This window comes from Idiotropiscis lumnitzeri, chromosome 10 (assembly GCF_059441095.1).
Source record: "Idiotropiscis lumnitzeri isolate Australia: NSW breed Sydney's pygmy pipehorse chromosome 10, RoL_Ilum_1.0, whole genome shotgun sequence".
Classification (NCBI taxonomy): Eukaryota; Metazoa; Chordata; class Actinopteri; order Syngnathiformes; family Syngnathidae; genus Idiotropiscis; species Idiotropiscis lumnitzeri.
In genome coordinates, this window is record NC_142400.1 from 15420382 (window position 1) to 15447834 (window position 27453).

General features: G+C 41.4%; 1 protein-coding gene across 1 annotated transcript; it reads right to left on the reverse strand.

Moving 5' to 3' along the window:
• Positions 1–184: 184 nt before the first annotated feature.
• Positions 185–21967, reverse strand: LOC148329485 (IgGFc-binding protein-like). The gene is made up of 35 exons (XM_088307088.1): positions 21917–21967; positions 21685–21839; positions 20880–21538; positions 19819–20252; positions 19523–19686; positions 18831–19007; positions 18487–18712; positions 17202–17447; positions 16948–17049; positions 16521–16668; positions 15981–16101; positions 15510–15839; positions 13870–14041; positions 13429–13526; positions 12947–13077; positions 12649–12818; positions 11537–11751; positions 11259–11453; positions 10989–11174; positions 10437–10870; positions 10058–10176; positions 9648–9844; positions 8855–8993; positions 8065–8247; positions 7207–7352; positions 6431–6777; positions 5474–5697; positions 5056–5197; positions 2958–3294; positions 2718–2834; positions 2527–2628; positions 1848–2043; positions 939–1202; positions 711–853; positions 185–594 (listed from the first exon to the last, which is right to left on the reverse strand). Exons 1-35 carry the CDS (start codon positions 21963–21965, stop codon positions 379–381), a joined length of 7284 nt encoding a protein of 2427 aa, XP_088163214.1. The 5' UTR covers positions 21966–21967; the 3' UTR covers positions 185–378.
• Between the last annotated feature and the right edge of the window lie 5486 nt (positions 21968–27453).

Below are 27453 nucleotides of genomic sequence, written 5' to 3' on the forward strand. Positions count from 1 at the left end.
TGTAAAGCAGTGATGTTTAAGGAACATTTGAATACAATGATGAAGATGGTCGAGCCTACATATCCATGTATGTGTAGGTAGTAAATAGATCACAGGCACAGCACAATTGCTGCAGAAATGCATTTTAATATTGATAAGAGGAATTGGATGATCGCCAAAATGAGACAGACTCAAAATACGGGTAATTAAAACGTTTTCAATTATCAAAAATGGGATGAAAATGCAATTAATATAAATGTAAAAATGATCAGTTTATGACATCAAAGGTAAAGGTAACCCAAATTAATACGTTCATCATTTTAATATAGTCTGAATTATTAATCCAAATAAGAATAGCTGTGATTTTACAAATTTTAAAAGAGTAAAAGTAGTAGTCTACTAATGGTGGAGGGATAACTGCCTCATGTCATAGCAGCCCAGTGACCCGTCTACAACTCCACACGTCTGAGGTTTTCTGCAGGCCGTCCTCTTACAGGACACCACGCCTCCTTGGCACTCACACAGCTGATGGCAGTCCGGGTAGAATGCCTCACCCGACTCAATGTAGTGTCCCTGGAAGCGACACCCGCACTCGGCTAGTGGCATGCAGCGCTCCTAAGCGTAAGAGGCAAAAACATTGAATGAATGTCCTCAACTTTGCTGGATTCATATATTGTATGCCAACAAGACCGGACTGCCACTGGCAATAATAATCATCAAAGTCCCCCTACCTGGCTCCAAAAGTAACCCGGGATACACATGCAACCCTCACTGGGTGGGGTTTTACACTCAACAGGTGCCGATAGAGAGGTGCAGCTGAGTGGACAGCCTGGAGCTGTGACGCTGTACATACTGTTGACTGGACACTGCATCCCTGACAAACACGTTAAAGGCAAAGACAGTCACTCTTGTTTTTTTCCTTTCTAGTATCTGTAGTTCTACACAAGAGAGGCACTTACAGCAGAGTTGCCTCGTCCGCCACGACTTCACGCAGCCTCCCTTCACCTGACACTCTTCCACATAGTCACTGATGATGTCACAGGCGGCTCCCTGTTTGCCATCAGTCAGCATCATGTCATAGACGCAGTCTTCACGGAACTGCTTGGAATCCACACGGCCTATACAGTCAGCCAGGGGCCCATCTTCTGCCGTGATGATGTCGCAAACTGATGTGTAGCTTGGTGGTTTTAAATCAGGGGTGAGAGGCGGGGCGCAGTCCTTACCTGACAGCAGAAGACATCAGCGTCACTACACTTTACATTGCAGGTGTTATTTCAGTCGCATCAACGCACCGCGCGGCAACATTTGTTCTATTGTGATTGTACTTTGAAGTTGTGTAGACCTGTCACCTGCAGTGCAGTGGAAAGTATTTTTTTTTTTTAAAGCTTCACATCTCTTTTGTTCCTCTGGAATGTTTTACAGAAGTTTACTGACATTGACTGCTAGCTTGCGCTCATACTTTTTAGGCTGACTTGGTGTAGTTTAATGTTGTAAGCAAAACCATGTAGAGATATTTACTTTGCACTTAACTACATATGGTTTGTTGGTGTCTGCGAAACAAGACAAACAGTCCAGGTAACTATAGCGTCGAATACTATTGTAGTATCTGTGTATATAGACAGACATCCATTCACACTGACGTTCATGTCTATAGGCAATTTGGAGTATTGATTTGAAGAACATGCGTGTTTTTGGAATGTGAGATAAAATCCAGAGAAAAAGCCTACACAAGTGTGTGGAGAAAAATGAGCACACTTTGAATCAGAATCTCTGATTATGAGGCAAATGTGCTAACAACATGCTGCACTGCGCTACAAGTGAAGGTTGATATGTGCCCCGAGCTGCACAAATGTCAGGAGATATCTTACATTCGTGAGAACAGCCTGGCTGGTTGGCCACCCATTGGTTCACTCCAAACTCGTTGGCATTCGAAGCTGGCGTCCCATTGGGCAGTGTCAAGTCATCAGCAGGATTATCGTTCAAGTTTCCACAAAGCCCACATATTGTACCGTGGTAACTAGTCGCCAACTCCACTCTGACTGCACTTGCAAAGTCAAAAGAGACCTAACCATGCAGACAAGAAATATTTATAAATATTTTTTGAGGAAATATTTTAGCTATTTTATTCACACATCATATTTAGACTATGATTATTCCAACTGTAAATACCTTTTTTTTTGTTTAATTCACTGCACTGAGCTGTGTTCCGAATATTCAATGGAATGTAGAGCAGGTCTCTTCAGAATGGTGTAATATATATAGTATGTTATAAAAATATATATATTGTCTGTATGGTTAATTTTTGCTTCTGTAAACATTGAGCTGATGTGGCTTGCAAACAATCTCAGTTTTGTCTACCTTTACAATTTACCAGAGGTTCAAGTTATTTCAGTAACCATTGTGGATTTTTTCCTTATTTGCCCTTCAAAGAAAGATTGCCAGCAGTTTTGTACACATGTAGTATATCTTTGATATGATTCATTTTTATTTGAATGAACCCATTGGTACTACAACAACTGTAAATTGTTCTTTCAAAGTTTTTCCTACCTTTAAAAAGGTGGTTTCAAGGACTGCCAGCCTGTACCTGCGATAAACCTGAACCGGTGATTGATTGGATAAGAAAGGCAGCGAGTATTTCAGCTCGTCCACCTGCAGAAAAAATTACATACATCAATACACTCTGCGTGTGTTGTGTGTTTATGTTTAGACATGTTTGTACGTATGTGTATGTTTCTTACCTGCACTTTATATGGATACTTCACTGAGAATTTGTATGTGTTTCCAAAGACTTTTACAATCACCACCTTGGCATAGGACACTCTTTTGTTTCCACGATTGTTATTTTCCAGGTTTATCTACGATTCATCAAAAACATAGACCCACAATAGAGGGAAAATCGAGTGAAGATTACAGAAAAACAAAAATGGTAAGATCAATCATTTTCCACGTGCAATAACAAATCTGCCTTTATTAATTACCTCAAAGTTTTGAAGACCTTCAATGTTTTTACACACAGTGGCCAACCGGTAGACACAGTTGCCCTGGAAGTCAAACTTTAATCCATCAAAGGTGTAGAAGTGAGGATCTCCACGTGCTGAGCAAGTCTTGAAGCTGATTGGATAACAGTCCTGGACTCCATCCACAACTTGGCACTGTTCTCCCGTTCGACACCCCTTTGGCTTACATTTTACCGTTTGGGTCGCAGCATCGCACACACATTGTTCTTTACACTGCACGTCCGCCCAGAACACCTCACCCGGCTGGTAATAGTAGCCATCATGGTTACAACCGCAGCCCTTCTCCTTTTCAACGCACCTGATGAACATCAAAATGGATATTATAAGAATGGCTCACAATGAACTATTTTGTGCAGTGGCTTATAAATATTTTTTTTGATTTGATTGATTTAAATTAAGTGTTTTTATACAATAACTGTACTAATGTAATGTATTAGAGTGGAAATCAGCTTATGGGATAGGACTCCCACGATGCTTGTGAGATCTTAGGCAGACACACCTTGCAACAGCCACTCATAGCCATTTACATGGAGTACGAGGTGGAGAAGGCTCAGATTGTGCTGTGGCTAAGGGAATCCACTGAGCAACTAATGAGAGCAGCTGCCACCCAGATTGAAACAGGGTGGAAGAGAAAAGCCCAGGAAGCGGCTGGGCAATCAGCAGGGTGAAACTGATAGCTGGCAGAGTCCTCGAGGCTTGAGCAGGCCTTGGGAGACGCGAGATCGCCCTCTTTTGATGAAAGGCCTACAAGGGAGAGCGGCGAGCCATGCTGCTGGATGAAATGACAGAACAGGAACGCCTCAACATCAAAGCAGATCGCAGAACCAAAAGGGATGCTGACTCTTGTCATCATCTGATCTTTGGAAGATCCCCAAAGCTTGGGTCAGATTCCTTTTTAGATCCACCTGCTAGAATTGACTTTGTCCTTTTACCCTTCACCAATGGATTGGTGCTGAAGAGATCTGTCTGCTTTGCAATACCATCAATGCAAGCATCCAGCAAGTCCTGTCAGGCTGCAAGATAGGATTGCGCCAAAGCCGCAATAGGTGGCAACATGATATGGTGTTGAGGAAGCTCGCAGAGGTGACAGAGTCATACATGCAGGAGGGTAACGGCAGACACTCTGCTGCTGCGAGAGCACCCATCTGATTTGTGAGGGCCGGGGAGAACATCAACCCTATTCGGCCAGACCTGATCAAATGTCCTGATCCTGATTGTTGGACCTCACGGTCTTATGGGAAGAGGCTGCTAATAAGCAGAAGCGTTCACAGTACGCAGAAGTGTGCAGGGAGGCTGCCTGAAAAGCCATCACATGGCCTGAGAAAGTGAGATTTAAAGGCTTTGTTGAGTCCTCAACTGCTCGCCTGCTCTTTGCCATGAAAATGCACAGGAGCAGGTGTGTCAGAAAGTCATCAAAGAATGAGTGGAGGAGGCCACCTTTTGGCTGTGGCAAAGGAGGTACCATTGGAGATAGGGGCCAAATAACACAAATAATATGTGGGAGATGACTGGCCATTATCAAACGTGTAATATACACCAACAAGCAGTTCCGCCTCTATTTCAATTCGACAACAGCATGAGATCAGGACGCTTCTAATTGGCTAGCGTTCCGTCTCAGATCACAATTGAAGAATTTGAGGCTCGCCTTAACTAGGTGCAGACAATATGAATGAGGCTTTGTGTGTGAATATTGAATAGGTTTAACGTTAGCGATTTTCAGATGGACCATTTTTCCCATTTCCCCTGTGAGGAAAACTCTCAACACACCCCACATCACAGGATAATCAACCAGGATAATCTGGGAATCTATTCTGTACTGATTCCAGAAAGGGAGGGAAATTATTTAATTTGGTCTGCCTCAACTGGGACTGGAACCTAAAACATGGGCACCTCACTTATGTCCTCTGATCAAACAATTGAACCGTGATTTTGATCATTGTGCTGCTATAAAGAATGAATATTAATAATAATATAGTAAGATTATTAGGGCAAATTATTTCAAACAAGTTCATGGTCATCACATGGCAATGGAAAAAAATGAGACGATGTTTGCATTAACCCATTTCGGCTGAGAACATATCCCTGGTCACAGAAACAGCCCTCAACGCAGGCCTCATGGCAAACTTCTGGCTGAGGACTGCAGCTGGCTGGACAGGCTGGACCACATACCTCGTAATGACTGTTGGCTGGACATTCAATAGCTGTGTGCACAGACACAAAATTGGTGTGAAAATATTATTTTACTGGAATCATTTACTTGCAATCAATCAAAGAGTTGATGAGTCCTCTCATATTGATAGCAGAATCTATTATGAATCAGAAGTCATTTTTTAATTTTCATTATTAAGAATCTTTTTGGGTTTAAACAAATAAAACAAACAAACCACAAAAAAATCAACAGTTATAATAAGCGTCAATTACTCTGTCACCTGTGCCCCGCGAATGGCGGGGGTCAAAGGTACATGTGAAAAACTTACTGCATTTGGCCTCTTGTCTCCATGGCAACACAGTAGCTCCAGCTTCCTGGCACTCGACAAGGTAATTGCTCAAGGACTCACACAGTACTTCATGCCGTCCTGCATTGACACAGACATCGTACAAGCAGTGTGACACAGCCTCACCGACTGGCACGCTACCATGGCAACGGGAAAAGGGACCCTTTTTATTGCCAAGGATCCCACAGAATTCAGGGCCAGTGTATCTAAAGAAAAGATAAAGGAATATAAAACACATTTGTTTTTAAAAACAGTCCACTTTGTACTGTAAAAAAATGACTGGATTATATTACAATGTGCAAATTAATGCATGTCCAAATGTATTTGCTCTGGGGAAAAATATAGGTTATATCACTTAAATTTCAATACAAATAGACCACTATAATTAGTTTTTACAGGCACATTTATTTGGTCAAATAAACAATAATAATTCTAATAATAGTAATACTAATAACACATGAATAATTTACTTATTTAGTTTTATATTTTTTAATGGTTCTATTTTTTTTTCGACTGCACCATCCTAATTTTTATAAATTTTATCCCAGATATTTTAATGCGACAACACTGAAGAAAAAACACTTTACTGCAATGGAATTTTGTCATTATACAGACTATTTTAACGCGCAAATCTGTTCTTCCCTCAAAATATTTTATTTTTATACCACTGACAACATGAGTAAACCTAGAAGTGAAACTCTCCAAATTAGGCTCAATTTGCCCTCCTTTGTGTCATGAGTCTCGTTAGTGTTAGAAGTTCTCAACTTCTCAAGTGTGTTAAATTTGGTGTTGTCGCTCTCACACCCTCTGATAGTGGTCGCCGGAAACTCAATACGGCCCTTTTTTTTTTTTTAGATATCTACAAGGATGTTGCCGAGAGATTTGCCCAAACTGTCCTCAAAACACTAATCTGATGTGAGTTTCTGTACGTAACTTTACCTTATACGGTCCTCTTCAGAGCACTGAGGACACACTCCATCACAGTAATGGTAACAGAATGGGTCACCATCAGGCACGCTACACGTTCCTGCCCAGTCTGTCACATTGACTGCAGTGCCACCTCCAGGTATCGTCATGTCATCGTCCTTATTGCCATTGTAGTTGCCACACAGCCCAACCACATTCCCATAATAGCTGCTGCTGAGGGAAACCATGACCAGCGTCGACCAGTCAAATGTAACAGTGACTCCAATATCACTCAGGAGGATGCCTCTTACTCCCGATTCGGTTATAGAAATACTGCCTCCGTCTAAGAAGACCGGGAGACCAGTCTTAATACCATCCACCTACAGACGTGAAATGAAGTGCAAGGTTCAGTGATATTTGGGCAGTAGTAGTAGTAGTGGTGTAATTACGATGTAATAAAACGATTAATGATATAGATTCCAAGCTCGAATTTCAACTGATCATTGATGCTGCATAATAACAACTCACACCGCCCAGTAATTAAATCACCAGCCAGTGATGGTACAGTCAGAAAAAGCAAGCAGGCAGGACTTAGAAATGTGAATCACAGCACAGCAGAAGGACAACATGCCAACACAGGTAATTAAATCTTGGATTATTTTACAATCATCCAGTCACGCCCGGTCACCTATACGGTTCTCACCACATCTTGTATTTGAGAAACTGAGAAGCCAGTAGTGCAGAAAAGAAACATTATACTTTACACTGATTTTCTCTCAATTTCACCTCAAGCATATTATTAGACTTACCAATACAAAACCTCTTTCATCTCTTGGAATGGAGATAGTGTGGCCCAACAACTCCACGGTGGCCGAACGCACAAAGGAGCCTTCAGAGTTCCCACGGAGCTCATTTTTGGTTGTCACAGTTACCTCTGGCAGGGAGGGATCAGCACCTGGTCGGTTGAAAAAAGTTCTATGGTAACACAAGTGAGCTCAAGTGTTCATTGATACATCCAAAGATGTTTGATGTTCAGGCTAATAGTAAAGTTTTTTTTCACCACACTCGTTTATCCCTGTCTTTATTAACATTGGTTTGTGCACTTTGGCACACACGCACCCCCCCCCCCCCCCCCCCCCCCACACACACACACCCACGCCCACACACCCACACACGCACCCCCACGCACGCACGCACACACACTTGGTTATGGTGTTAAAAATGTGCTGGTCAGAACAATTCAAGTTCAGTAGGAATTCAGGGGGCAGCACTGTGAACTCGAAGTGAGCATCTGCCTTATAATTCTGAGGTTTGATGTTGACATTTCAACTTTGACCTCATGCATTTTGTCATTTTTCCATTTCCCCCGAGTTTCTTAGGTTAATGGAAGACTTGAAGATGTGCATGTGGGTGGAAATAGGTGTTTGTCGCATGTGCCCTATTGATTGACTGGCGAGCAGTCCAGGTTGCACCCGATTTCTCGAGTCAGCTCGGCTCAAGCTTAAAATGCGGAATTACTCCAACCTCTGTTTGGTGCCATTGTTGATTAAAAGTAGTGATTCAACAATGTATGTGTGTAGTGTTAAACATCAAGCACACAGAACAGGAAAGCAAACTACTATATATCGTGGGAAGAAAAATGTCAACCGATTCATTTAATTACAAACCTGTGGTATTGACAAGAACATATGTGCAGGTTCCTTGGAACGAGAAACTCCAGCCATCAAATGTTGTGTAATGTGGGTCACCAAAAGCCCAGCATAGAACCGTTGCATCAGGCACGCACACTCCTTCACCTTCTGATACTTCACAGTGCTCTTTTGCCCTGCACGCAACCTCAGCACAGGGGTCTGAAATTAAGCAAATGTCAACACATCAGTGAAGGTTTGCACGAGTTGGATTAGTAATTATTCAGTGATGCTTTAGATTAATGTTTCACAACCTTTTTTTCCGCGCGGATCAGTAAATATAACTCGGTAACTTTTGTGGACCGGGTGCTGGCGGCCTAGTGTGACCATTGTTTGGGGTCGTTCCCCGCTGTATCTGATGGGCGGGCTTTGTGCATGCTGTCGTTACTCATTTCTCTAGATTGCGTGTTTAACATTTGCGTAATGCGACCGAGACAATTAGCATTTTGACATGAGTCATCAGCAAGATTTTTTTTCCATCTGTGCAGCCTGCCATGGCCTGCAGCAGGGTGGTTGTGGACCACTGCTTTTGATGAAACATTTTAATTTCTGACACAGGTGTACTAACGTAGCGCTCTGATAGAGTGTGCCACTGTTGTCTGTAAATGAGGCACAAGCATAGTTACATTTGAGAGCATTTTGAGGAGTGAATGAGCCAACATATCAAGTTAGCTCAGGTGGAAATGATTTGCCTTGTGCCATTGTGCTTCTCGTTTCCAAGGTGACGACTGAACGTGTCCGTTTACTGAGCAGACCAGTCACCACTAACCTGTGGAGAAGCAGCCCATAATCCCATCCTTAGTGGCGCACTCGTCCCCCTCCTGGCAACTTGTGGGTTGACAGATGAACTTTCCAGACTGGCAGACGCAGTGCTCAGAACAGTCTTCTTTTAATACCGGCGTATCTGACTGTAAAAAGGTTTAGGTGGGGGGGTACAAAAATGGTCACTGTTAAAAAACAACAAGAATATTTTAAAGAATTCCATCATTGCATGAATAGGATGTTGAGCATTTACATGTACGATTTTATCCTCTTGGGCTGTTCGATAATAACTGAAATATCGAATATTCAAACTATTTTTTATTTTGGTGAAAAATTATACCACTTTTTTTAATCGTTGAATGTAATAATTATAATTATAATTGAATTTGCATTAATTGCACAGCCCTAGGCATAATAATAGAGTTCTTGTGGCACTATTTTTAAAGGGAAAAATGTTAATATTTAATTGTTGCATACTTCAAATGAAAAATCACTTTCCAGAAATCTGCTAAAGTCAAATTGAGGCAACTGGCCTGATGCTGGTTGTGAAACACTTTTTACCTTTAACCCAAAAGCCGTCTTAAATTCAAAATTTTAAGTATGGAGTCCTCCTATTTATGTCTCTGGTGGGCGTCTGCCCTGGAGGCTGGTCATTCACAAACCACACCTGGCAATAATGAGCACTTTTGTTGTTACCAGATGTGGCTCCCTAAATGACAATTTTATTGTTTATCGTAACTCCAATTTTTTGTCCAGTATGAAGGGCCATGGAAAAGACATAATTGATTGCTGAAAATGACCTTATAATAGTGTCCATCCACTACACAACCACATTTCTCCACAGGCACACAACGGTCCCCATCTGACATGAGTCCATCGTCACACTGGCAGCCCTCTTGGCACACTGGACAGGGATCTGACCTCTCCAGAGAGGCACAGGTGGACGAGCAGGAGGAGGAGCAAAGCTCATAGTGACTCCCTGCTGGACACCTCAACGCTACGAAGATGAAGAAAAAATTGAATTTGATTGATGTAACTGAAACAAAATTTTAAAAAAAGCCTCCAGACAATTATATGGTATTATCATCGCAAAAATATTACTTTGGACAAACTGAGAGCGCAGTAAAAAAAAAAAAAAAAAAAAAAGCAAGGTTTGAAAATTAATGCTGAAATACTACCAGCAAGCTTCAATAATTCACATCAGACTCACGACAGAAGGTGTCACTCCTCCATCTGCTAATCTTGGCGCCGGCTAGTTGGCAGACGCTGACATAATTCTGAATGTGACGACACAGAACCTCCTGGTCTTTTTCTCCTGAGGACATCTCCCTTGAAATAAAAAGTTCATTTGAATAGTCAGTAGCCACAGAATAAACTGATCAGATAAAAAAGTAACACAAGCCTTTTTTGTTTTTTCAATAATGGCATGCTGAGCCTTATAACATGGAAAAGTATGTGTTTCGACATGGACGCATCGTTCCAAAACACAACTGTACTGCATTGTCGTATAATTCCCTGGCAAATTAGGTCATTGAAGTTTTATTTTTGACACAGTGAGTTGTTGTTTAGTTATTAGCAGATTTCCAAACCTGACACAAGCATCAAAGTTGGGCATTGGGGACACCGTGGCGTGACATTCTGAAAACGGTCCCTGCTGATCTCTGATGATGTCACAAGCCTTTTCAGCTTCTGGCGTCTTTTGTCCGTTTTCATCAGGACAGGAAGTACCTTCACAACCTGCCTTGCAGGTGACATCATCCTTTTCTACAATGAAAGCGGAGATGCTTGCCGGCTTTCCATCAACTGATCCTAGCTCGTCTGATGACTTGCCATTGTTGTTGCCACAGAGACCAGATGGTAAGCCCCGATAGGTGGATGGGACTTGTAACGTGATGCCTGCTACGGTGTCATAGGTTAGTTTTAGATCAAAGTCAGTTTGTATGATGATGTTGATGCCATTCTGATAGGCTTGCACCTTCCCGTCTGCCAGTGCTGCAGGTAGGGAGACTCTGATGCCATCAACCTGACTCGCATAAAGACACAGGGCCAGTCAAACGTGCTAGGTAGCACCTTGTCTTTCACAGAAAACCACTTAATGTGAATACGATTTTTAGAATTAGAAATGCCGTGCCAAATTGTACCTTAATCTCCCAAACAATCCCAGTCTCCATGGTGATCTCCACATCGTACACTTGGAGCTCCACGCTACGAGAGACATAGCCATCTTTGTTGGCTCGTTGCTGAACCAACACTGAATAAGATGCCACGTGTTCTCCCTCCTCCACTTCTGACAACTTGAACAAGCAATTTCCCAACAGAGGATATGCCTAGACAAAAAAAAAAAGATCCGACCATCATTTTTCAATCATTTTAAGAAAAATGTGTCAGTCTTTGTGATCAGAACACTTTACCTTCCCATCAAAAGTGAGAACTGATCTAACTCCATAAACAGAGCAGGAAGCGATACTTTTGGGGGAACAAGAGGCCACGCCATCTGTTACAACACACTTTTCATCTTGCGAACAGTGGAATTCAGGATTACATTGCACTTGTCCATTGTCTCCGCAGACACACTGAGTGTTACATGACTCGTCAAGATAGAAAACCTATGAGAGGAGGACCGTTTGGCAAACGTCAGTCACAATACGCTGATGCTGTAGCAAAGAAAAAGTGGTTCCAGATGCACTACCTGCCCATGTTGATAATATTGGCCTTCATATTGACAACCACACTCTGTTAGGGGAACACACTTGTCATGGCTCAGCATGAATCCATCGTCACACACGCAACCCTCTGTGCAAGGGGCGCTCTCATCGCAGCCTTCGGGGGCGGTCAGACCGTTGCAAGTAAGCTGGCAAGTCGGGGCGCACACTTCGTAGTGACTGTTTGTACCACATAATGGTGCTTGAAGAGAGACATATACAACATTAATATTACTGAATGATCATACCCAGTGGCGTTTTTCTATGATGAATAAAAAGGTGGGATGCTAATCACTTGGGCAGGTTACCATCATTATTATTTTTTTTTATACCGCTAATCCTCCATTAGGTTCACAGCGAGCCAGTTAATCAAGGATTATTTTTTTTGTATTTCCATATCTTAATTATCAGAATTGATTTTGGTTTACCTGTGACCGTAGTGAGGATAAAGCGGTTCTGGTAATAGCTGACTATATTTTGGTTGATGGAGAGTGATGAAGATGTTAGAATTAGGGTTTGACTAATATGGATTTTTTTTAATCTGATGCCAAATTCTACATTGAGAGGATAACAATTCTGATAACTGACTAATTGGCGATGAAATATCCATCCAACAATTATCTATAATAAATAAAATAACTTCATTTGTTCAGATATTTTGGGTGGAGGGGTGTTAGAATGTGATATCTTAGTCTTATAATGTGTTAATGAGTAAAAATAAATAAAAAACAAAAACGAGGAAAAATCTTTGCCCCCCCCAACAAAATTGGCAGATTGTTTTGACGATTTAAAAAAAAAAAGAGATAATATCAACCGATTAATCAATCAGGCCCTAGTTAGGATGAACGCGGCAGGACTGCATTCTGGGTTGCAGAAAACAGTTCAAGTTTTGTCATTTTGAGCTTGGAGAAAATAAAACTAAACAGAGATGCAGTTAAAACAAGAAAAGAAAAAAAATCTATTACAACTGTATCTAATGGGGTACTGCCTGACCTGCACCTTTTGAGAATTGTTGATTGAATCTGACTATATTATAAAATAAATCCAAGATTTTATTCCTTCAAGTACGAGTGTTTCTTTGTGGGAGTGCGGGTCTTACGACAAAACTCCTCCGTTCTCCAGGTCTCCACTGTCGCTCCTGCATCTTGGCAAGAGGTGCTGAAAACTGAAATGCTGTTGCATAGGGAGAAGGCATGGCCTTGGTACATGCACAAATCAAACACGCAGTCTTTCAGGAAGCCAGAGTGGTCAATTTTGTCGTGACAATCGCTGTGTAGACAGAGACAGAAACAGGATGCAGATTGTACGTCAGACATTTGCCACAAATTTTAGATGAAAGGAATTCCAAGAAGTTTGACGAGTGCTAACTTTAGATGTTTTAAGAATTAGGCTGTTACCTAAAAGGTCCAGATTTGTCAGCAATTATGCCACAGTATTGCCCTTGCTGGTAGCGTAGGAGCAGTGCAGGCTCACACTCAGGACATTTATTATCAGGGCAGTCACTAGTGCAGCTGGAGTCTCCTCCTGCCTGAATCAATGTAAAATAAGGAAAATACTATCATGAGGAAAAAAAATTATAAAGTATGCCATCACTTATGGTTTTATTTATGCCTCGTACTTGCCATCCATTTCCATGCATCACTTGCAGAATTATACATTGCTCAGCATAAACGAGAGGGGTACTTTTGAAAATAATGACAAAAAAAAACAGATTCCCACTGGTATTTCATTTACTGTATTTTCCGGACTATGAATTGCTCCGGAGTAGATTATTTTTTGTTTGTTTGTTTTAATAGAAATAGAAATTTCTTGAAAATGAAATGCAGAAGACAAGGAAACTAATTTTGGACTTTTACTCTCAAGTGCTAAACATACACACCTTCCAGCTATGGCCAAACGCATTAATATGTTTCGCCTGCGTGCCGTCAGGTTGCAGCAAGTCATCAGCGGGTTTCCCATTGTAATTTCCACATAATCCTGATAGACAACACACATTTAAATCACAAATCCTCAATTACACATGAACAAAATCGTTTAATTGCATTCCGCTAAATTTTCAGAATTAAGAGAATTTGTGTACAGTATACTGCAGTTCATGAATTTTGTCATGTGATTTAGAATATTTTCATTAACTGCCAATTAAAATCTTACAATAGGTGATTGGCTAATAATCATATAAAATAGTCAATGTGTAAAATGTTAAAAAGAAAATGGATACAAGCAGTAATACAACCCCAGAATAATATGAGAAACGTGAAAGAAAAGAATAATTGTCTCTGCAAAATACCGATTGGAAGTGAAGCCCATTTACAGTTCTTACCAGTTGTAGTAGAAGAGTATGAACTGGGAAGGGTCAAGCTAACATGACTGTTCCAGTTGAACTTGAGAGTCAAACCAAAGTTTGTTTTCACAATGCCAAAGTAACCTTTACGGAAGACGGAAAGCTTGCCGTCCTCTGTGATGTAAGGTAAATTGATGGAGCGGCTGTTCAGCTGCAGGAGGAAGGTGTTAAATGAGATCAGAAAATGTTGAGAATGTCCTTTACATATACAGACATTACATACATTATATTGCATGCGCTATGTTGATAGATGATTATTTTTTTATTTTTTTTTTAATAAGATTTTAGAGGCCAAGCATATGCTTATTATTGACAAAACATTACAGATATTTTGGGTATCACTTTATAATAGGGCACTCTTATTAATGGTTAAAAATTTTTTTACACATTTTACATCACATAATTACATAATTGTTCAAGCCTAATAATCAGCCTCAAATAATTAGAGAAGCTCAGCAAGCGTCACCTCTTGCTTGCCAAATAGTGAGTTGATTTGTTTGTCATGAATGTTAAGACTCACTTTTGACACTTGTAAAGAAGTTGATAATGACGACAGAGTTAGAGAAAATGGGCTCCATTTTCCTAGACAGCGCACATACGCCTGGGTTTAAGAAATGCCACATTGTGATTTTTAGGCATGAGCTGGCCTCATTTAGCATTTTGGGGTATTTGGGAGACCACGTTCGCCATGTTGGGCATCCCAGCAGACCAAGTGTGTTCTCTTTGACATACCCTGGGCACTCGTAATAATTTGGGGTCTGAAAGTCGATTAAACTATAGACCTGTTGAAAGCAGGATGCCTGATGGATGTGGAAGGCGGTCTTTAAGTGCCCACTTTGCAGCGGCCATCTTTACATGATCCACAAGTGGACAGTTCCTTATAAACATTAAAAGCCACACCACCCAAATTTAGCCATACAAACAAATTTATACACAAATGGGCCGCTTTATGTTGATAGCTACGAGTCTCCACACTATCCATCCACCCATTATCTGCACCGCTTCTCCTCACAAAGGTCGCAACTCTTTTTTGCTTTTAATTGTTTCTTAATCAGATAAAGGCCAAGCACCACTCCGCATGCAGACTTTTGCATTTCTCTCTTCAGCCAGCACCTAACCAACTCCAAATGGACAATGAATATTCCGTATGAGGGCAGACTTGGACAGTTTAATGTGTCTACTGTATCAGTAATTTCATCGGTCAGCTATGAAGAGACTATGGATAAATCTATTGATGGCTTGGAAGCTTGTCAGAAAAAAAATATGAACAAACTGCATCACATTATCATTATCACAAGCAGAGGGTTCAAAGTTTGGGAAAAAAGTTGCGGTTTATACTAAAATACAGTACTTTGCGAGCGTCTATGTCCTGCATAGACTCTAGTGAAAGTGGCACATGTGGTGAAATTATTTGACATCTTATTAACGACTTACAAAGAGTTCCTAATGTCCTGTATTCATGTCAGATTGGTTACAAATATTTATAACCTGCATTTTGGGTGCACTTCTACGACTTTCAGTTGAGGTTATATTGAAACAATACATTTTCAACATGCATGAGTACACTTCAGGACACAGGATAAGTGACAAAGAGTAATAAACGCAATTATCAGGCTTACCAGAATTTTCCCCTGGCCGGTGCGACTCATGCTGACCGTGTAGCCCAACACAGTAAGAGAGACCGACTCGGTATAGGACACTCGCTTATTACGTCCTCTATTCTCATTTTGGACAAGCACCTGGAACGGTAGCAGGCCCTGGTTTGAACCCTCTGTGTATTGCGAGAGAACATAGGTGCAAGTGCCCTGGAAGTCAAATCTCCGATTGTCAAAGCTTCTGTAGTGGGGGTCTCCAGCAGCCTGGCACGTGGCATAGGATACTGGGTAGCAGTCTCTTACGCCCCCTTTCAAGGCACAGTGTTCATTCTTCTTGCAGGTAACAGATGTGCACTTCAGCAGAGAAACAATCAAAGAAAAAAAATTAATGAACACAATAATAATTATAAAGTCACGCGAATAGAGTCATGTCTCAATATCGTTTTATCAAAAGCCGTATTCTTCTATACTTCCATATATACTTCTAAATAGTACCTTAACATTTCCACTGTGGCACTGGCACCTGGTCGTACAAGTGCTGTCCGCCCAGAAAGTAGTGTCTGATGGGTAATATTTGCCCTGATGCTGGCAGCCACAGCTCGACTGAGGAACACATCTGAAGGAGACACAAAGAAGCAAGAAGCACCCCATGCATGACACGCATTGCTACCTCGACTCACGAGTTTAATTTGTTCCGTCAGCAAACTCGTAATTCAACACATACATTTTTACAAAATACATACAATCAATATTCCCTCAATTTTGATGTGTGCTTTTAAGGGGTGTGGCTTAGTGAGTGACATCAGGAGTCAGCCAGGTCAGCGACTGGGAGTGCCACCTCCATGCTCCTTGTGAGTGTTTTCATTTTCTTTCTTTTTTTGGTCCTGTTCAGTAATTAGCAGAAAGGGCATCGGCGGCTAGCAAAGCCCGAGCTTGAAAGCTCTAAAAGCACTCCAAATCAAGGCACCTGTGAACGTGACTGTGTGTGTCAGAGCTTCTGATGCCTCTTGCACCTGCACGACATTCTCATCTTACCTGTCCCCATTAAGCACGAGCCCTGCATCACACTGGCATCCCTCCTCACAGGGCGCGGCACACTGCTTTTCATTGTCTGTGGTCCCGCAGGAAGCAGGACACGCTGAGCCACATGCCTCATAGTGGCTGCCTGCTGGACAAGAAAGCGCTGGAAAGAGAAAATTGCAGATCAAAAGAACTGATAATTTAAGAATCTTATTCTCTCTGAAAGAAATCATGAATAAATTGGCTGTTAAAGGTTTCTTTTCAGATGAGGTCATTCATTTCGTTTACATTTTGGAATTGTTGAGATCATTTGGCTACGGAACGGTTTCTGTCTTTGTCCAGTATTTCCTGGTCCACAAGCCGACGATATTGGAGTGCGAGTGCAACATTCCCCACAGATTGCGTTCAAGCTTGAATATTTAATTCCTATTCTGCGACTTACGACATTTCGTGACCATTCTCCACTCAGGATCGACTTTCGCTCCCTCTGACAGACAGGCATCGTTATAACTCTTCAGGTTATCACAGAGAAGCTGTCTCGCACCTGTGTTTAAAAAAAAAAAAAAAAGAGGTACAGTAGATAAGTGATTCCAATCCATGGAGATGTGACATGTTTTGAACAGGTTGATCAAAATACAGGAAAATACTCCATCATTTTTTAACTCCAATCGGAGTACTTGCATTTCTTTTGCTTACCTTTGTTGATGCAGACATCGTAGACACAGTTGTCGAGGTATAAAGACGGGAAGACCGCTTTGTGACAGGAAGAAAACGGTCCATCTGCCTGTGTTAGTATCCCACATTGTTTGGGGTGACGGAAGTAGGCCTGTTTGTCCGCTGAGCATGTGGGGCAGCGGCCACCGCAATTATCATGACAGAACAGATCAGGATCTTTGATTTTCCACTGCTGGATCATCTTGAGCACAGCAGAGAGGCGAGACCCTGCAACATTTAAATCACAGACTGCTTTTGCGATTGAAAGTGAGCAGTTTACAAAAGATTGATCCTGTTTTTTAGTGTGTCTTTTATTTTTAGATGTTATTTCCAAAGGAGTTCTCCATTTTCTGTTGCAGTGTGACAACACATTTAATTTTTTTTACATTACATCCACAATAAATGGGTGTTGTGCTTGCTGCAAATTGTGTAAAGCGGGCTTAGTACGTTATCTCTTTTTTTACTCATTCAGCTAGCTTGTTAGTTTAATATTAGTGTAATGTGATCGTGACAATTAACATGCGTCAAGAGTCCGATATAACGGAGAGAAGCTGGTTATGTTTCATAATAAAGTATTTTTCAGCCTCAAATAATAAATAAACTGGAAGTACTGTGAGTTTTTTATTTATTTATTTTTTATCTGGGCGGCCCCCTACAGGCCGGTCCAATATCGGTCCGCGGGTCGGTGGTTGGGACCCACTTCCTTGGAAAACAGATCTTTAATCTCAATGGGATCATTTCAATAAAGGTTAAATAAGATTAATTATTGGTGTTAAGGAAGCTCAGTATTCATTGTGACAATAAAGTAATAAAATATCCAACATGATAGTTGAAAATAAACCTATCGAATAATTTGATATTTATACCACTTTACTCTCATTCATGTTAACAATATTTACCCATTTTGACTATGTCATTGCCACCATCTTTATGATTGTGAAAATTAATTCATTCTAAAACTCATGATGAATAGTTTTCAAATGATGATTAAAAAAATGTGAGGACAAAATAATTCAGTAAGCACATCTTGACTGTTAAAAGTTCCTTGAATGTTGAGCTTTTTATCTGGGAACCAAAAAAAAACAAAAATGCTGCACACGCAGACTATACATTAAGAACACTGCAAGATTTTCTCTTAACATGCGTGTGCATTTGAATACCTTTTTGCCATGACACATTTTTCCTGTGTCCCATAAAAACATAACAAAACACCACAATCGGGTGGTGCACTGACCACCAACCCGAATGCAGAGTGGTCACCAGTTACCTTTTGGCTCGGGCAGGTCATCTGTTTTGTCTCCATTGTAATTTCCACAAAGGCCTCCGAGGTGCTTGTAGTAAGACGATGGCACCGTGATGTAAAGCCTCATGTTCCAATCGTATTTCACAGTCAGACCAAAGTCAGTCCTGAGGACAGCATAGATCCCACTACGCTTCACAGAGATCCGCCCATCTGATAATATGACTGGTAAGTACTGCATTTCACCATTTACCTGAAAATAATCATGTAAAAGTGAATCCCAATTATTGCATTTGTCTTTTTTTTTTTTAAACGAACAATAGCAAAAGTGTAATAATAATTTTTTATTTACATTTTGAGTATTGTATTACCTGGACTTGTTTTCTGTGTCTGCCAATGATAATTGTATGCTCGTGAACAGTGACGGTTACAGTCCTCACATAGGAAACCCGACGGTTACCCCGGTGGTCATTCTTTGTGGTCACAGTGAAAGGGGAAAGGCCCGGAGCCTTCTCTGCAACTGTTGCCATAATGTAAGTGCAGGAACCCTGCAAGATACGTCAGCCACGCACTGAAACTAACAGCTTCGTAGTCATTGAGCAATAGCTCTCACTCTGACGAGCCAAACCTTAGTAGTTCTTGGAAATGGTTTGGTTTCACCTTGAAAGTTGTGCTTCTAATTCACCAGCATTGTTGAGCAAGGTGAGCCCATTATGTGGAATATGATTATTATTATTTTTCCCTTGGATCCTGAACAAATTTGGATCTGAGTGACGCTTTACTTTGATGACTTTCCACTCGCAATTCAAGTCGTGTTAATCACTCATCTCTCTGTTCTTGTACAGGCGACTCATGAAATAGCACATACAACGTTGCACTTAAAAAAAAAAATCTCTTACGGCTGAAATATGACCACCATCAAAACAGCCAATAGTCATTTGGATACCAAAAAGAAGTCTCAAGAACTGATCAGTGAAATGTTAAGTACAAGAGAGCCATGTGTACTTATCACACAAGCTATTTTTTTTTTTTACAGTCAATGGCTGGTAGTGTCGTAACTTACCTGGAAGTCATAACATCTGCCATCAAATGTCAAGTAGTGAGGGTCACCAAGGGCATGACAGGTTGCTGTGGACATGTGCACACATCTTCCAACCACACAGTGTTCCATTTCTCGGCATTTGACATCTTCACAGGGATCCGGAGGTGGTGTGGGAGGAGGGGTTCCTACAAAATACACAACGCCACAGGTACAATACACCAACTGCGGGGATAACTCAGCCATTCTCAATGGTAAGATATGTGAATGTTGTGTTAGACTTTGCATCGATCTGTTTTCACGCTTGCGTGTGTGTGCACCTGCAGAGCAAACTCCGGCAGTTCCATACGCATGCCGACTTTTGCCACCATAGACATACACAGCCATACGCGTGTCACCTTCCACTGTCACATGACTCTGCTGTGCCCCCACCGCCACATTAGACCAGACCCATTGTTGATCTGAAATTAAGTTATTCCACCGAGGCGACAGGCACCGTCCTTTCAGACACACTTTCACACTTGATGAGCCCTCTCTCTCTGACAAAATGGCCACACTGCTGGAAAGCCCATCCACTGTCTCCACGGCCCAGTCAGTAGAAAGCTTGCAGGTGGGGGTCAGTGAGATCAGAAACGGGTCATGTGGTTTATTGTTGCTAAGGAGGAGGACCATGACTTTCTTGTTGCTTTTGACAACTACAGGATGTTTGTTGATCAGTTTGTGGAAGGTCACGAGTCCAGTTGTCTTCAGTATCCTGTTGGTATATAAGTCATAGACCATTTAAACAAAGACACTTTAAACACGATCACTATCTGAGAAAAAAAATATTATAATATTAATATTCATCTGATCTACAAATTAAGAAAACAACCATGCTGAAGATTCTGATTATAGCTATTAAAATGTACTTAGCTCAAAAGATCACAAGCTGAGCCAACATTTAATGAATAAACTGATTTTAAACGATCAATATTCAGCTTATTTGGGTTGATTCAGGAGTAAAAACTACATTTAAGAAAGAATACATAAATATCATGGTTCTGCAGTCGTAATGTCACATTTTCTTTTTTTCACATTTCCTTTACTAGTTGCTGAAAATTCACCTATTTGCGGATTTTGTAAAAAGGCCAATTAGAACCGCATTGCTCTGGCGCCATCTAGTGGTATTTTAGCACCACAGGAACAATTTATATTGAGTCGAGTATCTTCATTTAGACAAAAGTAGTTATTCACTGCCATGTTGTGGCATCTATATAGACAATAACAAACTCTTTTTTTTTCAATCACCCCAAATCTCCACTATTAACGTGGACAATGACTTACTGTTGTATACATAGCACATCTGGAAGAACAAAAATAATTTGGCAATATTTTACTCAACTGTTTGTGCGCCGAACGATGACCCTTGTGCAATGTGAGCTCCGTGTTGTCTTCAGCCGCTACGATCACTGCCCAGTTTGTGGCGCGGCAGCTTCCTGTCCTGGGCACCATGTAGTCCTTACCCAGATTGGCCACTGGGGGGAGTTGTTCATACACGTGTTCACATCCCGAACCCAAAGACAGGCACTGGTGACCTGCTATGACGGCAACAGGCAATTTGGACCGAACGAGACCCGTCCAAGTGTTGTGACTCCGTACGAGGTAGGATGCATAAGGAGCAAGGGTAAAGGTCACCGGCTTCCCACTTTTCCATCGTTCCCCACCTCGTAGCACCACGTTAGCATTAGGTAAGATGGTGACGGGGTTCGGGCTGTCGCCATTAACAATAGCAAGGAGCTTGTCCATGCAACGCGATCCTCCCCGCGGCGTGTACACTAGATATTCTGTACCAAGCGCTGCCGTTGGAGAAACCACCGTCCCATCTCCTGTCCTGTGGCGCCGGTTGAAAGAGACCACAGAGATTTCAGCACTGGATGAAATTCGAACCGCTGACTTTTGGTTAACTAGTTGCTGCTGCAGCTCTGCTCCAAGCGGCAGACAAACCCAACGGCTTTCACCAGCGGACAGGGTCAGCTTCATGGAGAAGTCCACAGAAGCTACCTGCAGGTTAACATGTTACACATAATTTGTGAAAAAAAATGAACACGACGGAGTGTCAATTGACACCTACATATCCAGACTGAAGAACAAAAATATTATCGTTGTTTCTCCTTAACATGCACTACCCGCATTACAGTATTTCTGACCTGAATGTGGACATTAGCGGCAGAGCCCATAGCTGTCAGAACCACTTGGAGTTTATGGTCATTTCGCAAAAAGATTCTTTGCCAGAAGGCAGATTTCTGGGAGTTTGGAAGAAATGTTGTGATGAACTCCTTTCCCGTCGAACACCCATGACATACTGGAAAGGCACAAATGCATAATTATGCAACAGTTACCGTGACGCATGTTGATTTTACTGGCCGCTAAAATTGATACCTGGCAATAGTGTAGCCGTCGCCAAACACAAAAGAAGACGTATTTCCATGGCTGAGAAATGAAACATTGAAATGGTCAGACATGTAAAAAGTATTACAACTTTTAAAACAGTGTTTGCATTTTTGCTTAGTATTGTTAAAAATAATATATTTAAATGTTGTCACTGTTGTTTCCATTTGCAGCCCACAGGATGACTTTTGCGACACCCAACTGGACATCAAAGTTAAATGTTGACGCGGCCCCCACAATTTCTTGACGTGTCGTTGCCCTGGGAGTTTTGTGTGTGTGAGTGTATGTGCGTGATTTTAAATCATTTATGTAGCTCAGGCTCATGTCAACTAAAGGTGAAACGTAATTCTGATGTGATACCAAGTGGAAGGAAAAGATATCATGTTATATAGTATCAGTAGTCTTTTTCAAAATTTTCAGTGAAGAGAGAGGATGGCGAGAACAGCCAATTTCAAGAAAAAGAGGAGACAGAATGTTTTTAGGTTTAGCACAGGGGCACACCAACATGTCTTTGAATGCATAAAAAAGGTTTGCTGCTCAAAAAAAATCAAGTATGTAAGTTTGTGAAATACCAAGGAGATGAGAGAGAGGACCGGTGTGAACACCAGGCCATCAATCTCGTTCACGTTCTGAAGAACCGTTAATGTTCTAAACTGTAATTAATACACAGTGGGAAGATTGAGTTACTTTCACTTTTTTGCTGACTTGAATCCCTTTTCTGTGGAATGCTTGATGCGGCCCAGAAACACCCACACTCAATCTCCAGTGGCTGCTGCATACATTGAGTCCCGTTTTGCTGTCCAAACTGACGACTGACGGAAGCTTTGAAACACTGAGCGGATTTGAATGGTAAATTAGCCAGCTATTGATGCTTAAATAAACATCTGGCGTTAGCATCTCTCCGCGGCGGCGTCATGCACAGATGCTTTTTTTTGTCAGGGTCATCAATTTTTATGAATAAGGCCGGAGAGTGGAGAACTGACCGGCAAAAAAAAAAAAAAGAGTCAAATGCCCAGCTCTGATAATAACCTACGGTAGCCTATATGCAAAACAGCATCTGCATATGAATCATTTGTGTGTATCTTTGGTAACCAAGTATGAAAAGTAAAGCATAATCTTACCAGTGTATAAAGAGATTTACGTAAAATGTGGACAAATCTGTAATTCTATTGTCATGACATTTCTGCTTGTATAAATATTTCCCATTTTCCATCAGCACTTACAATAAGTGCAACATAAATTTGAGGACATTTTAGAGGGCATAACAATTGAGCTATGCCCTATTTTGTGACCAGCAAAAATATGACCACATTAAATGAAATCAGAAAATTAGCAATTAGAAAAAAAACAAATTGAAATTGCCCAAATCAGGCCATAGCAGGAAATACTGTATATTAAGAGCTATTTTACAAAACTGTACAAAACAGATTACATCAGTAGAAAATATGTATTCACAAGCATGCAAATTTTACACACATATGATCTATTTGAAACGATCATTTGGCTCCACACAATGCATTACATTGCAAGATTGATTTTCTTAAAATGTAGCAGTTTTTTTATTTTGTTTCGAAACAACTCTTCATATGTGTGGATATGATTGCATTGAGAATAATAGAAAAATACTATACTATAATCAGGATTCTAATCCTTGTTGCAACAGATGACGATCAACGCAAATATGAGAAGATGTATCATTACCATACCTGTAGCTGGCCATGTACTGTGTATCAGAAGAAGTGGAGGAGGGACACTTATATCAGGGGAAAGACAGAGATGTGTACAGAGAAAATCAACATGACGTTAAGGCTGAATGAAAAGTCTATTGAATAATGGTGTGTTATTGTTGCGCTCTGCATCGGAATAATAGGAAAGGTGGCGCACGTTGAAGAAAGTTTTTGTTGCGGCAAATGCCATCCAGTCATGATGAATTTGATGAGGACAAGTTGTTGCTTTAATGTAAAGTCACTCTCATCTTACGATTACCTTCAAATGATTAGCATGGGCACACACCAAAATTATATTGGAAATAATCCTCGAATCATTTATATCCATTTGGTGCATGAATAGAACGTAGGTTGGAAGGATAACCACTCCCAAAAGACACAACTGTTGGTTTCTATTCTGTAAGATAAGGGAAGCAAAACAGCATTACGCCTGGTTGACAGAGACACACAACTTCATGGTGATGATAAACATAGTTTATTTAGCTACTATTTAACTAGTTAAGGTTGGCTAAAGTTACATGCTGAGAGTAACACCTTTCCTTGTAATTGAGAGGTAACATACACCCTTAACTTATCGCCATGAATGAAAACACAAATGTTTTGGAACTCAGAGTACCTGGACATAACACAGAGAATTTTGACTCCACACAAAGGTTTTAAAGAACTGCTGTACTGTAGGTGCAAATTCCAAATCAAATTCAGCAGTTGACAAATTTAAAGTTCCTCCATGTCGTGATGGGTGCATTACATACACTTAAATTAATCTTAATGAGAAGTGGGCATGAAGGATAACAGCCCCTGAAGAAATAATTTTCCATGTATTATATGTAAAAACATCAGAAGAACAATGTTCAATTTTCATCAAAAGTCCAAATATAACGTCCCGGCTCTTTTGCATTGAGCAGCTTTGACATCAACAAGGCAGTGGATTGCAATGAACGACCTTAATTGTGAGGGCACATACCAACACAAAAGATGAAGACCGCCAATGTGCTCACAACCAAAAACCCAACGCTTCAGCTGCATCTCGTCATTTTGTCAGTAAAAATTAACTTTGGCTGAGTCCATCACTCACTCAAAACAAATCTGACTCCCTACCGCCAATGTGGACCGGTGGTTAAGGCTTTGAAAAACATTATCACGGCGTCTGGCACACCACACTCCCAAAGAACTGCACAGAACTCCCGAGGGACACAGTGGAACGTCTTCGCCAAGTCCTCGAAACACATTTAGACCTCTCGGTTGAATTCTCAACGTACTCTTCAGGACCCTGGTGATGGTGGAGAACTTGTCCACTGCGTCCCGGCCAGGATAAGACCACACTCACACGCTTTTAGGGCCGTTATTTGGAAGCCGTTTTACCGCAGAGAATTTCCTTCAATTGTGAATGTTTTGAGTTATTTTTTCTGGATTGTTTTTTATGTGTGGTTGCACGTTTCTGTGAAGAAGAGAGAACAGTACATGGAGCTATCACTGCTGTTTGCCTGCCAAGATATACAGGTTCTTCACGGTGTAACTCCGCTTTGATGAGCAGCGGAGACATTGGGTTTAAATTTGAATTTACAGAGCGCGCCAAAGTCTGTTCTCTGCATTTACTTCCTGCTGATGTAATAATACAGCCATCAACCCCACAAGATCACTGTTTGTTGACGCTAGAACTCTCACTGCTGTCATTTTAACAATCAAACTTCATGTGTTGTCACTCCATTTACATCAATTACAACAACGTGTTCCTGGCCTTTTAACTTTTCCTGTCTGTATCTATATTACTCCCATGCTGCCGATTTATATCTATTTACGAGTCCTTATTCCTGCACTGGGTTTCCATTGCAACCACTTTCCAGCGGCGGCATTGATTTTCGAGAAAAGTCACCAAAGCCAATTAAAACAAATGTTAAAGAGTAAAGAGTAGAGTAAGCATTAATAATGAATAATGGCGTTATGCATTAAACAGGACTGACTGCAATCGTGACGTGGCTGCAGATTCTTAAAACAATACTGTATGTACTAAAGGTGGAGACGGGTGAGCATGTTAACAGTGTGCACAAGGATATCCATTCCACTTAATATGCACTTAAGTGGAACATTCTCTTGTAGACGGTCACAGTATGTCATCTCAATGAACTATTTGCGTTTCTGCTGATGCCTTTTTCCTCACAAGTAAGACACAAGTAAAATGACTAAGGCACACAAGTAGAACCTATAGTTGTTCAACTTATTACGTTTTACTAGTGCTCTTAATTGTATTACTCAATTTAGAATTAACCTAAAATGAACTGTGGCACTGCATGAAATGACCGTTTAATATTATTGATATCTAGCTCAACTTTGGGAACTCGACAACTACTTATTACTCGTGACATAACACAACTGCAGCATCAAAGACTGGGCAATGTTGGCCATTGTTATGATCTGTCTTGGTTGATTTGGGTTTAGTATTTCGTTTCAGGTTGTCCTTGTGTTCTTTTGTCTATAGGCTCGTTAGGTCATTGGGTCCACCTGTGCTTGTCATCCATCGTCTTCGCTAACTAGCTACCAACTCTTTGTGTCTTGTCCAGGTGTTCTTCATTGTCTCATCAACTTGTCTGTAGTTGGTTCCCTGCTTTCTTTCAGTCCTTGTCGGTTCATCGTCAATGTCCTCTTTCTGTGTGTCAAGTTGCTTTTAGCAGTCCAAGCCGAGTGACTCGGCTCGAGTCCTGCGTATTTGTTTAGTTACTTTGATTCTGTGTTATTTGGGATTTTAGTTTTTTTTGAGAACTCCAGACCCTTGTTTGCGTTTTTGTTTCTTTTAAATAAACATTTCCATGTCTGCACTCTTGCCTGGCTTAACTGCATTTGGATCCACAGCCCCGTGCTCAAACGTGACAGCGAAGTATCTGAGTGGTGCCAGCTGCTTGGCGAAGCAGAACGCCACTTCGACAACAAAAACCTGAGCTGTATCCAGTTGACAAAATGCTTGCCCTCCAGAGTCCAGACAAGCCAGGTGGGGCCTGTTCTTTGATTGGTTGACATTAATTCTACCTTACCGTCCTTGGTTCTAAAATAACAAGCCTGAGGTCTTGTCCTGCTAGTGTGCTTCAGGGGGAACAAATTGAACCTTGGTCCCATTTATCCTTTGACCTGTGAAGGGGCATCTATAGATCACGGGTGAATAGGGCCCAGGATGAGCAGTCTGATCCTTGAGGGACCCTTGAAAATATTTGTGCCTGAAAATCTTCACTCTATAGTGTTTCAATAGGTCCACTCCTCCTGGCTTACAAGTCACTCTGGAATTCATGGAACTTGCTAGCATGTCTGTGACAGAGACCGCTGACCTATTGTTCCAGAATGTGTTCCATCTGCAGGACATTGCGTCAGACAGGGTTTGCCACTTCACTTCATTTTACAGCCAAGATTTAAACAAGACATATGGTTGGAGATGAGTATTCAATCCACCAGACATCCTTCAATTATTATATACTGTATCATTCTGGGCGGCATGGTGGCCTGACTGGTTAGCACGATGGCCTCACAGTGAGAGATAGCAGCGGTCATGGGTTCGATCCCGGCTCCGGCCATCCTGTGTGGAGTTTGCATGTTCCCCCCGTGCCTGTGTGGGTTTCCTCCGGGTACTCCGGTTTCCTCCCACTTTCCAAAAACATGCATGGCAGGCCGATTGAACACTTGCCCCTAGGTATGAGTGTGAGCGCGGATGGTTGTTCGTCTCTGTGTGCCCTGCGATTGGCTGGCAACCAAATCAGAGTGTCCCTTGCCTACTGTCCCGAAGATAGCTGGGATAGGCTCCAACACCCCTCGCAATCC

Excerpts from the sequence above, each read along its gene's own strand:
- LOC148329485 (XM_088307088.1), bottom strand. The coding sequence starts at position 21,965 with ATGGAAATACGTCTTCTTTTGTGTTTGGCGACGGCTACACTATTGCCA. Across the intron at positions 2,835-2,957 it reads AAGGTCTTCAAAACTTTGAG|ATAAACCTGGAAAATAACAA; the intron begins GTAATTAATAAA and ends GATGAATCGTAG. Across the intron at positions 595-710 it reads CGGGTTACTTTTGGAGCCAG|GAGCGCTGCATGCCACTAGC; the intron begins GTAGGGGGACTT and ends TCTTACGCTTAG.